The following is a 12,930-nucleotide window of genomic DNA, read 5'->3' as shown; positions in this document are numbered from 1 at the left end:
TGGACTCCAATGAAACTGTTCCAGTCTGATAGGGACTCATATACCACTAATCTAATTTTAGAAAAGTCAGTTTTTCTAAAATCTAAAACTTTTGTTTTTGTGTGGTGTGACTCAGTCACTGTACCACACTGACTGGTGATCACTAGATCCCAAGCTTTCCCCTACAGTAATATCAGATACCAAATTCCCATTTGTGAATACTAAATCTAAAATGGCCTCCTTCCGGGTTGGCTCCTCCACTACTTGCTGTAGAGATAATCCCAGTAGAGAATTTAGAATATCTGTACTCCTGGCAAAACTAGCTATTTTGGTTTTCCAGTTTACATCTGGAAGATTGAAGTCTCCCATAATGATAACTTCCCCCTTCAATGTCATTTTAGCTATTTCCCCAACTAGTAGATCATCTAATTTGTTGACTTGGCTAGGTGGTCTATATATCACACCTACACGAGTTACCTTATGATTATCAAGCTGCACGGTAACCCAAACTGACTCAAAATTGTTCTCGCTAACTTGTATCAAATTAGATTTTATGCTATCTTTCACATACAGGGCCACCCCTCCCCCTTCTTGCCTTCTCTGTCTTTCCTGTATAGAGAGAACCCTGGTATTGATATATCCCAGTCATTACTCCCCTTGAACCACGTCTCAGTAACAGCCACTACATCTATATTCTCAGATGCCATTATAGCCTCAAGTTCATTGATCTTATTCCCTAGACTGCGAGCATTTGTAGACAAGACTCTGAGCTTGTCATTTCTTAACCTTTGTGCTACTGGCCTCTTCTGGCATTGTTCCGGGGGGCAGTTGGACTGCTGGATTATCACTCTTTCGCCCCCCTTTCCTAGTTTAAATTCTTCTTAGCAAATACTTGGAACTGTTCACCGAGGACATTCGTTCCTTTGAGAGAAAGATGCAAGCCATCTTTCTTGTACAGTTCTTTTCCATTCCAACAAGAGCTAACATGAGACACAAAGCCAAACCCTTGGTTCAGACACCATTCACCAAGCCATACATTGAATTCCTTAATGCGCATCTTCCTGTCATGCTGAAGGTTATGCACAGGCAAAACTGCAGAGAATGAAACAGTTGATGCAACCTCCCGTATAGCCTTTCCAAGTGTGTGAAAAGCTTCTTTCACCTTTGAAATCTCATTGCAAGCCAGATCGTTTGTCCCAAGATGAAGAATAACATCCACTTCCCTTTCCTGCTTTGCTTGCCTAACAATATTATGGATCCGTCGTCTATCCCTGCTAGCGGTAGCACCAGGGAGACATCTCACAACACCATTCTCCTCAAACTTCACACCTCTTATGATGGAATCGCCCACCAACAGCTGCTTACTATCAATCCTCACCTTCTCCTTTTTGTCTTTGGCTGCAGTCTTACATACTTTAGGCATGGGAGATGATTGTTTCTCACCCACTGTGCTTGAGCCATCCTCCATGTTGCTCTTGCACTCTGAAAGTGCTGCAAATGAATTATGGAGAGCCACAGACTGTGGGACATGCCTTCTATCCACAACTCTCAGTCTACCAGAACCTACAGTAACCCATCTTCCATTTCTAGGGGGCCTCTGTGGCAAAATCTCATATTTCAAAAATGTAATTTCCTGCTGCATTATGGAGAGCTGTCTACAGATCAGACAGTATCCAAACCTCTGAAGAGTGGAACCTGAAATAAAAGCACAACAATTCCTGCACAGAACCAGGTCTGCCATTGTAAAGAGGGGAAAGATTTTAAAGGGATTCTGTCACCAGGTTTCACCCCCTCCAGAAAAAAATATGGTTATGTTCAGGGAGCTTTAACCATTCCTAATGTGGTCTTATAAATGTAATCTGTAGGCTCATTTTGCTAAAAATACGCTATTACTAACCTGTCATTCATAAAAATAAGGTGCCCAAGGGGATGTAAATGGCTCCAAGCTGCCGCCCGCACCTGCTGCCGTTCGTGCCCAGCTCCGCCTCATAATCTTCTGTGACGCCTCCTGCTCTCCCTCCCTCCCCCTCCTCCTACTGTGACGTCTCCTGCTCTCCCTCCCCCCTCCTACTGTGACGTCTCCTGCTCTCCCTCCCTCCCCCCTCCTCCTGCTCTCCCTTCCTCCCCCCTCCTCCTGCTGTAACATTGCGATGTTACAGCAGGAGGAGGGGGGAGGGAGGGAGAGCAGGAGACGTCACAGTAGGAGGAGGGGGGAGGGAGGGAGAGCAGGAGACGTCACAGTAGGAGGAGGGGGAGGGAAAGCAGGAGGCGTCACAGAAGATTATGAGGCGGAGCTGGGCACGAACGGCAGCAGGTGCGGGCGGCAGCTTGGAGCCATTTACATCCCCTTGGGCACCTTATTTTTATGAATGACAGGTTAGTAATAGCGTATTTTTAGCAAAATGAGCCTACAGATTACATTTATAAGACCACATTAGGAATGGTTAAAGCTCCCTGAACATAACCATATTTTTATCTGGAGGGGGTGAAACCTGGTGACAGAATCCCTTTAAACAAACAAATCTTACTTGTTTAGATTGTATCCACCTCCATCTCCTGAATATCTTCAATGCTCTTGTAGATCAGCTCTTGGTAAAGCAGTCTTGGAAAAGCAGCAAGCTAGGATAGGTCATTAATATCAGATCCACAGGGGTCCGAGTCCCGGCAACCCTGCAGATCAGCTGTTATAGGGAGCCACCACGCTCATCGGAGCTCTGGTGAACATTGCTATTCTATAAGTCAATAGTACAGTCTGTGCACATAAGGAATAACACTATTTCTGGCCATTATATCACTTTTATCTGGCAGTTTTCCTGTGCATAGTGAATGTATAGTTTGCAGTTCTCTCAGACATGGTGGCGAAGACTAGCTGCCATCCACTGCACACAGAAAGTAGAGAAAAATCTGCTTCCTAACCTTCTCTCGCTCCAGCTGTCCTCTTGTCTGTGTGTGCTGTTGCTCACTCCTTCCTTTCCCCTCTCCATAAACGTGCCTTGACATGTGTAATGATCCTCCTGTGGAGCTGTTCCCGTCTTTTAAAATGTGAAAAGCAATTAGCAAGAGGAGTGGGAGGTAAACAGCTCATAACATGAGAATTAGACATTTCTCACTGATAAGACACATTACAGAGCCTCTTGTGGTAGCTTATACTATTGATTTATGCAAAGTTGTGTAATAAGTTAGTGAAAAAGTGAACCTGTCAAGTGATTTCTACTTGCCATCTGATATCATTATGTGATAGAGGGAGAGAATCTGAGCTCAATTTGTATAATTTGGAGTAGAGTTTCTTAGTATAAGGCCTCATGCACACGACCGTTGTTGTGTTCCGTTCCGCAAAATGGGGTTCCGTTGTTCCGTGATCCGTTTCCGTTTTTGTTTCCGTGTGTTTTCCTTTATTTTTGGAGGATCACCAGACATGAAGGAAAGTTAAAAAAAAGTCTAAGGCCTCTTTCACACTTGCATTGTTGGGATCCGGCATGCACTTCCGGTGCCCGCCGGATCCGGAAAAACGCAAGTGTACTGAAAGCATTTGAAGACGGAACCGTCTTCCAAATGCTTTCAGTGTTACTATGGCACCCAGGACGCTATTAAAGTCCTGGTTGCCATAGTAGGAGCGGGGAGCAGGGGAGCGGTATACTTACAGTCCGTGCGGCTCCCGGGGCGCTCCAGAATGACGTCAAAACGCCCCATGCGCATGGATGACGTGATCCATGCGACACGTCATCCATGAGCGTGGGGCGCCCTGACGTCACTCTGGAGCGCCCGGGGAGCCGCACGGACGGTAAGTATGCTGCTCCCCCGCTCCCCGCTACACTTTACCATGGCTGTCAGGACTTTAGCGTCCCGGCAGCCATGGTAACCACTCTGAAAAAGCTAAATGTCGGCTCCGGCAATGCGCCGAAACGACGTTTAGCTTAAGGCCGGATCCGGATCAATGCCTTCAAATGGGCATTAATTCCGGATCCGGCCTTGCGGCAAGTGTTCCGGATTTTTGGCCGGAGCAAAAAGCGCAGCATGCTGCGGTATTTTCTCCGGCCAACAAACGTTCCGTTCCGGAACTGAAGACATCCTGATGCATCCTGAACGGATTTCTCTCCATTCAGAATGCATTAGGATAAAACTGATCAGGATTCTTCCGGCATAGAGCCCCGACGACGGAACTCTATGCCGGAAGACAATAACGCAAGTGTGAAAGAGCCCTAAGTCAAGTTTGCCATGCAAATGATAGGAAAAAACGGACGCGGACGCGGATGACAATCTTGTGTTCCTCCGCGTTTTTTCACGGTCCCATTGATTTGAATGGGTCTGCGAACCGTTTTCCGTGAAAAAAATAGGACAGGTTATATTTTTTTGACGGACTGGAAACACGGAAGCAGATGACAAACGGTGCATTAGCCGAGTTTTCAACGGACCTATTGAAAGTCAATGGGTCCGCAGAAAATCACGAAAAACGGAACAACGGACACGGAACACAACAGCAGTCGTGTGCATGAGGCCTAAAGCAGAGTAAGTTGTGCTAGGACTCCTTTAAAAAAAAAAAAAAAAGAGAAACCTGATAACTCTGCCCGTGCACAGTGCTTGACACCATTTATCAATATGTGTAGAGAGAAGGCTGTCAATCATCCTGTGTGGGTGGGGTAATCAGGACTCCCACTATCTCTCCTAGGAGTCCTATCAGGCTCTACTCTACTTTTTATTCAGAAATCCTGCTCCAAATCATACAACCTTATGTATCACAGAGCTCAGCTTCTCTCCTATCATATGCTGCTGTCAGATAGGACAGCCCAAATTTCCGAGCAGGTTCACTTTAATTAAGCTGTGGTATTATATAACAATGTTGTGCATATCTCCATTTGCATGTTAACATACATATACTCAGCCCTATTGGAACTTGGCCTGCATTTGATATGGTGTCCTCAGGATCGTTCCTCAGTATCAGATCTGCCGGGGTTCGACTCCCAGCACTCCCTTCTTATGCCAGTGACATCACGTTCATCGGTCACACGGCCTAGGCGCAAATCAGTCACATTCAAGTGAATGGGGCTGAGTTGCGATACCAAGCACATCCGCTATCCAGTGGGCGGCTACGTGCCTGGTAAGCTGCGAGGAGGCCTCCTCAAACAGCTGATCGTCAGGGGGCCAAACCTCACCGATCCTAAGAGTGAGGCTACTTTCACACTTGCGGCAGGACGGATCCGACAGGCTGTTCACCCTGTCGGATCCGTCCTTCCGCTATTTCACTGTGCCGCCGGACCGCCGCTCTGTTCCCATTGACTATAATGGGGATGGGGGCCGAGCTCCAGCGCAGCACGGCAGTGCACGGCGAAAGGCCGCCGGACTAAAAGTCCTGCATGTCCGACTTTTTAGTCCGGCGGCCTCTCACCGCGAACTGCCGTACTGCGTCGGAGCTCCGCCCCCGTCCCCATTATAGTCAATGGGGACGGAGCGGCGGTACGGCGAAATATCGGAAGGACGGATCCGACAGGGTGAACAGCCTGTCGGATCCGTCCTGCCGCAAGTGTGAAAGTAGCCTTAGTCTTCAATATTTGAATCTCGGAAAACCCCTTTAATAGCAAAATTATTCTATATTTATTTTCACCAAAATAAGCACTGAACATAGTATTATCCTGTGATAGAATTTTTTTCTTTTTCCAGGGGAGACACCAAGAGCTGCTTTATATGAGGGAAACATTAAAACTATGGCTCTTCACAGGGATGGACTATACATAGGCGGAAGCGTAAGTCTCTATTAGTTAAACAGTCAATTGCTACATAATGTTTCCATCCACATTGGCCATGCAGAAGTGAAGAACCCGTGTCTGTCAGAAAAAACTGCCGAACGTTCTTCATACAGGAACAGGAACGCGCTGCTCCTTCCCACATCCCTGATCTGTACTACTGTGCACAGTATTTTAAAATCACAGGAAAACTCACATACTGATACAAGGGCACTTGCAGATACCAGTTCCTGTGATTTCACTGTACAGTATATTAGCTGCCAGGTTCCAGAGACCCATACCAGCTAACTGCACTGGTCAGCACTCACGGGTTGCTGTACTATTTTTGAGCTTTTACGCACTTGCAGTTTTCTCACTTCTGTGGTGGGGCCAGCAGGAGTCCACCATTGAGGTGTACTGGTTTCTGGTTTGAGATCTACTGGGAGATCGTGGTTTACTTTATTGCTGTGATTGGGATACACAATAGAGATTTACAATTAATTAACCAGTGTTACAAGGAATTATTATTTTCGTGAATAAGAATAAATCTGGATAAATAGAATAAATCTATAAATTTTACTTTTTTTGTGGCCAAATTTGGTGGCAATGTTATAGTTGAAAGACGTTGCATTTATAATTATGAATGGCATTCTTACATTTATTGATATTCATATTTAGGATGGCATTTTATGGGTATGCTCCATAAAAGGTTCAGAGTTTAAAATGAAGGAATGTTGGAATGCAAAGGAACCTATTGAGTGCATCAGTTTTTCGCCAAATTACAAGGCGCTATCCATTGCAACACAAAAGGTATGAGTCCACATCAGAATTACTGTCACTTCAAATCTTTCGTCATTGACCTTACATGACCTGATTATCTATACCAAATAGTTGTTCTCTGCTCCTCTGTAAGGTTCCATTCACACGTCCGCAAAATTGGTCCAGATCCGTTCCACAACGTTGCGGAACGGATCCAGACCCATTCATTTTCAATGGGAAAGTGTGCTGTCCGCATCCGCACTTCCGTTCTGCATCCTTACTTCCGTTCCACAAAAAAATAGAACATGTCCTATTCTTGTCCGCAGACACGGACAAGAAAAGGCATTTCTATTTAACTTGATGGTTCAAAGGAAGGTGTCGCGCTGCCTCACTTGGCTGTGATTCAAAGGACTTGATCAGGATACGAAACGACAGCTTTTAGGTGATGCCAAACAACGAGGTTCCACAGGAGGATAATCTCAGTCACAAACCACCCCTCTGTAGATATAAAGGTGCAGGCTCATAGTGAAGGTCCACCAATGTTTCCAATGGTAATAGCTTTTATTATACTCACAAAGGTATAAGATCAATAGGCATAAAACAGAATAAAATCTCAGTGGTCTGCGACGCCAAAAAAGAAGAAAACACAGTGGTGAACTCTATCTTTTTTATTTTATTTTTCTGTTGTGTTATTTGTTATTTTATTTTATTGAAGAGTCTATTTAACTTGAGCATCGGAGCAGCTCATGTTCCGATGCTCTGCTTTGCCCTGCGCTAAATCGCGCAGTGCAAAGCCATTTTCTGGAGTTCCGGTGACGAACCAGGCTCCTCTTAGGGCTGCCAGGCAGAGGCTTCCGCCCAACAGTGAGCACGGTGACATCACTGGCACTGATGGGCGGGCTTTAGCGCTGCCCTAGCCTGTAAAACGGCTAGGGCAGCGCTAATGCCCGCCCATCAGAGCCGGTGACTTCACCGAATACACTGCTGGGCGGAAGCCTCCGTTCGGCAGTGTGTTATTGTAAATAAAAGATCGCTTGCCCTGCGCGATCCTTTGCAGGGTAAAGAAGAGCATCGGAGCATGCTAACATCAGGGAGGCTGCCTGGGTGCCGTCCATGTGCGGTCCGCAAAATGCAGAACGCACATGGCCGGTGTCTGTGTTTTGCAGATCCGCAATTTGCGGACCGCAAAACACTTGCGGACATGTGAATGGACCCTTAACCAGATGGTGGTTATCCACAATTAGGCTTCATGATCTCTGTAACTACAGGGTTGCATCCGCCAGTGCCACTTAAAAGGTGTATTATGGTTTTAGCAAATAAAAGTTATTTATTGTATGAAATATTACCTAATGTTCTATACAGTTTTAAAGTGTGTGATTTCAGCTTTTTATAAAAATATGTGTAGGGACATTGATGTTTATAACTTTTGCAATATACTTTGTTATTTTGTATAATGGATATTTTAAACTCCCTCTAAAGGATGTCCTAAGCAACAGTTGTAAGTGAGCATTGCTAAGGAGAGTCTGTCTTCAGCATGCAAAGATTCAGAGACAGGTTTCTCAGCCTACCTTTGCTCTCTCTGTGCCAGCCGCTGACTCCCTATGTAAAGCTAACCTGTTTGACTAGTGACCAGTGCAAGGAAAATAGTCAGCGATGTCACAATGCAGGGATAATAAACACAATGATGTCACAGTGCAGGGATAGTAAACACAATGATGTCACAGTGCAGGAAATATAATAAGTGATATCACAGTACAGGGATAATAAACACAGTGATGTCACAGTGCAGGGATAATAAACACAATGATGTCACAGTGCTGGAAATATAATAAGTGATATCACAGTACAGGGATAATAAACACAGTGATGTCACAGTGCAGGGATAATAAACACAGTGATATCACAGTGCTGGAAATATAATAAGTGATATCACAGTACAGGGATAATAAACACAGTGATGTCACAGAGCAAGGAAAATAGTCAGCGATGTCACAGTGCAGGGATAATAAACACAATGATGTCACAGTGAAGGGATAGTAAACACAGTGATGTCACAGTGCAGGAAATATAATAAGTGATATCACAGTGAAGGGATAGTAAACACAGTGATGTCACAGTGCAGGGATAATAAACACAATAATGTCACAGTGCAGGAAATATAATAAGTGATATCACAGTGCAGGGATAATAAACACAATGATGTCACAGTGCAGGAAATATAATAAGTGATGTCACAGTGCAGGGATAATAAACACAATGATGTCACAGTGCAGGAAATATAATAAGTGATATCACAGTACAGGGATAATAAACACAGTGATGTCACAGAGCAAGGAAAATAGTCAGTGATGTCACAGTGCAGGGATAATAAACACAGTGATGTCACAGTGCAAGGAAAATAGTCAGCGATGTCACAATGCAGGGATAATAAACACAGTGATGTCACAGTGCAAGGAAAATAGTCAGCGATGTCACAATGCAGGGATAATAAACACAGTGATGTCACAGAGCAAGGAAAATAGTCAGTGATGTCACAGTGCAGGGATAATAAACACAATGATGTCACAGTGCAAGGAAAATAGTCAGCGATGTCACAGTACAGGGATAATAAACACAGTGATGTCACAGTGCAAGGAAAATAGTCAGCGATGTCACAATGCAGGGATAATAAACACAATGATGTCACAGTGCAGGGATAATAAACACAGTGATGTCACAGTGCAGGGATAATAAACACAATGATGTCACAGTGCAAGGAAAATAGTCAGCGATGTCACAGTGCAGGGATAATAAACACAATGATGTCACAGTGCAGGAAATATAATAAGTGATTTCACAGTACAGGGATAATAAACACAGTGATGTCACAGAGCTGGAAATATAATAAGTGATATCACAGTACAGGGATAATAAACACAGTGATGTCACAGAGCAAGGAAAATAGTCAGCGATGTCACAGTGCAGGGATAATAAACACAATGATGTCACAGTGAAGGGATAGTAAACACAGTGATGTCACAGTGCAGGGATAATAAACACAATGATGTCACAGTGCAGGAAATATAATAAGTGATATCACAGTGCAGGGATAATAAACACAATGATGTCACAGTGCAGGAAATATAATAAGTGATATCACAGTACAGGGATAATAAACACAGTGATGTCACAGAGCAAGGAAAATAGTCAGTGATGTCACAGTGCAGGGATAATAAACACAGTGATGTCACAGTGCAAGGAAAATAGTCAGCGATGTCACAATGCAGGGATAATAAACACAGTGATGTCACAGAGCAAGGAAAATAGTCAGTGATGTCACAGTGCAGGGATAATAAACACAATGATGTCACAGTGCAAGGAAAATAGTCAGCGATGTCACAATGCAGGGATAATAAACACAGTGATGTCACAGTGCAAGGAAAATAGTCAGCGATGTCACAATGCAGGGATAATAAACACAATGATGTCACAGTGCAGGGATAATAAACACAGTGATGTCACAGTGCAGGGATAATAAACACAATGATGTCACAGTGCAAGGAAAATAGTCAGCGATGTCACAGTACAGGGATAGTAAACACAGTGATGTCACAGTGTAGGAAATATAATAAGTGATATCACAGTACAGGGATAATAAACACAGTGATGTCACAGTGCAAGGAAAATAGTCAGCGATGTCACAGTGCAGGGATAATAAACACAATGATGTCACAGTGCAGGAAATATAATAAGTGATGTCACAGTGCAGGGATAATAAACACAATGATGTCACAGTGCAGGAAATATAATAAGTGATATCACAGTACAGGGATAATAAACACAGTGATGTCACAGAGCAAGGAAAATAGTCAGTGATGTCACAGTGCAGGGATAATAAACACAGTGATGTCACAGTGCAAGGAAAATAGTCAGCGATGTCACAATGCAGGGATAATAAACACAGTGATGTCACAGAGCAAGGAAAATAGTCAGCGATGTCACAATGCAGGGATAATAAACACAATGATGTCACAGTGCAGGGATAATAAACACAGTGATGTCACAGTGCAGGGATAATAAACACAATGATGTCACAGTGCAAGGAAAATAGTCAGCGATGTCACAGTACAGGGATAGTAAACACAGTGATGTCACAGTGTAGGAAATATAATAAGTGATATCACAGTACAGGGATAATAAACACAGTGATGTCACAGTGCAAGGAAAATAGTCAGCGATGTCACAGTGCAGGGATAATAAACACAATGATGTCACAGTGCAGGAAATATAAGTGATATCACAGTACAGGGATAACAAACACAGTGATGTCACAGTACAGGAAATATAATAAGTGATATCACAGTACAGGGATAATAAACACAGTGATGTCACAGTACAGGAAATATAATAAGTGATATCACAGTACAGGGATAATAAACACAGTGATGTCACAGAGCAAGGAAAATAGTCAGCGATGTCACCGTGCAGGGATAATAAACACAATGATGTGACAGTGAAGGGATAGTAAACACAGTGATGTCACAGTACAGGAAATATAATAAGTGATGTCACAGTGCAGGGATAATAAACATAGTGATGTCACAGTACAGAGTCAATTATCACAGTGATGTCAAATTAAAGGGATAATATACAAGGTGATGTCACAATACAGAGATAAAATACACAGTGATGTCACAGCACAGGGAGAATTGTCAAGGACGTACAGAGACATACGGATGTCCCCGCGACAATGGGTGACAGAAGATCTGTGAGACTGGCAACACGTGCTTTAATCTGACAGGTTTCCTTGTGGATCAATAGATGTCTGTGTTGTTTCTGATACTGGCCACACCTCTAACCTCCAGGTGTTGCTATTGTAGTCATTTAACTTTCCTTATTTATAGTTGTTTCTCCCACAATGCTGTGTAGTTTATAGCTTCAGTGGTATCTTTGGTCTGCTGGTGTTTGGTTCTAGGCTGAGTTCCTGTTGCTGCCATAGCTACTGGAAAGTTAAGTGTTTCCTTTCCCTTTTGCATTTTGTTTTGGTTTATCTGTGTGTTGTTTTTCCCCTGCCCTTTGTTGTAGGCCTGAGGGAGACTCCTGGTCGTCCTTTCTTTCTGGAGGAACAGGTAGTCTCGGTCCTGTCACTATCGCCAGGGTATTATAGGGTGAGTTAGAACTCTAGGTACTCCGGTGTATGAACTCACCTACCTTTGGGGTCTGTTCATACTGATAGCCAGTGAGGAATATGACTAGGGATTTGACTAGGAGGTGTCCTTTTTTCGTCCCTTGCTTTCAGGCCTTGTTCCTTGTTCCCTCTCCTTCTTCGTCCGGTGTGGTGTCTCCCTCCTACACACGGGTGTGACAATAATAAACACAGTGATGTCAAAGTACAGGGATAATAAAACATAATGATGTCATAGTACAGAGATAATAAACATAGTGATATCACAGTACGGGGATAATAAACACAGTGGTGTCACAGTACAGAGACTATAAACATAGTGATATTACGGTACTGGGATAAAAAACACACCTAGATATCATAGCACAGGTATAACAAAGAAAAAAGAAAAACATGCATATATTTTGCACACATAATGCCGCAGTACAGGAATAATTAAATAACTTTCGTTTGATAAGTAGCTTTCTGGGTACACACTATACAATTTGTAATGTACTATGTGAGATCTTCCCATTCATTTCTCCGATTGTTTGCTAGATTTATTTCAGGCTGGCAGCTCAAGGGCATGTCCTTTCTTTCATAGGCAAATGGCTTCCTCCAAAATTGACCCTAGTGTCCTTTGTGTGTTGGGGTCAGGTGCCTATATGGCAGCCACTGACTTCCCAGGGAGTCGCCCCAACCACACAGCTATCCCTGCACTTTGAGTCCCTGTGAGAAAAGCACATTATACATGCTTGTCACTGTAACTGTCACAGCTTCTAACAGAAGATATGGCGGGGGCAGTTGAAGATTTAAACTGATTCTTTGTGACCACCTAAGTAAGGTGGAAGGAGAAATGAGCAAAGGATCAAACAGCAGGTGGCGCTATACAGATAATTTTATTGAATATCTCAGTAGCTATAATACATTTTTAATTGCATGCAATTACAAAAGTATTCAGATCCAGATGCTGGTCTGAAAAATCTAGAATATTTTTCAGGATATAGCCCCTTTAACACTTGGGAGGGCCTTTAAACATGGTGCCCGCTTGCGCATAACTGGCAGGTCTCTGCTGTTTCAAACAGCAGAGGCCTGCGGGTAATGTACGCGACCAGCAATAATGCCGATTCCAGTCATTTAAGCCTTTAGATGCCGTGACGGCATCTAAATAGCGAAAAACGTGAAAGCTCACTTTTGGGTTAAGACCGACATCCCCGTGTATCATTCTAATACACTAAGTCTCTCTGAAGAGACCTAGCATATTAGAATTGTAGTTCCTATGTTGGCCAGCTGGTGGCAGGCCAACATAGGATATATGCACAATCAACTCAT

At 43.6% G+C, this 12,930-nt stretch overlaps 1 protein-coding gene across 2 annotated transcripts in view; it reads left to right on the top strand.

Moving 5' to 3' along the window:
* CFAP43 (cilia and flagella associated protein 43) overlaps positions 1 to 12,930 on the top strand; it is an 87,662-nt gene that overhangs the window by 12,895 nt on the left and 61,837 nt on the right. For both annotated transcript variants that reach the window (XM_040405592.1, XM_040405599.1), the window contains exons 7-8: positions 5,635 to 5,717; positions 6,375 to 6,506. In XM_040405592.1, coding sequence (XP_040261526.1) covers positions 5,635 to 5,717; positions 6,375 to 6,506 — 215 coding nt within the window. The remainder of the gene's footprint in view (positions 1 to 5,634; positions 5,718 to 6,374; positions 6,507 to 12,930) is intronic.

The sequence above is a fragment of the Bufo bufo genome, chromosome 1, assembly GCF_905171765.1.
Source record: "Bufo bufo chromosome 1, aBufBuf1.1, whole genome shotgun sequence".
In the NCBI taxonomy this organism is placed as follows: Eukaryota; Metazoa; Chordata; class Amphibia; order Anura; family Bufonidae; genus Bufo; species Bufo bufo.
The sequence above is the reverse complement of the archived record's forward strand: the minus strand, read 5'-3'. Positions and strand labels throughout refer to the sequence as shown.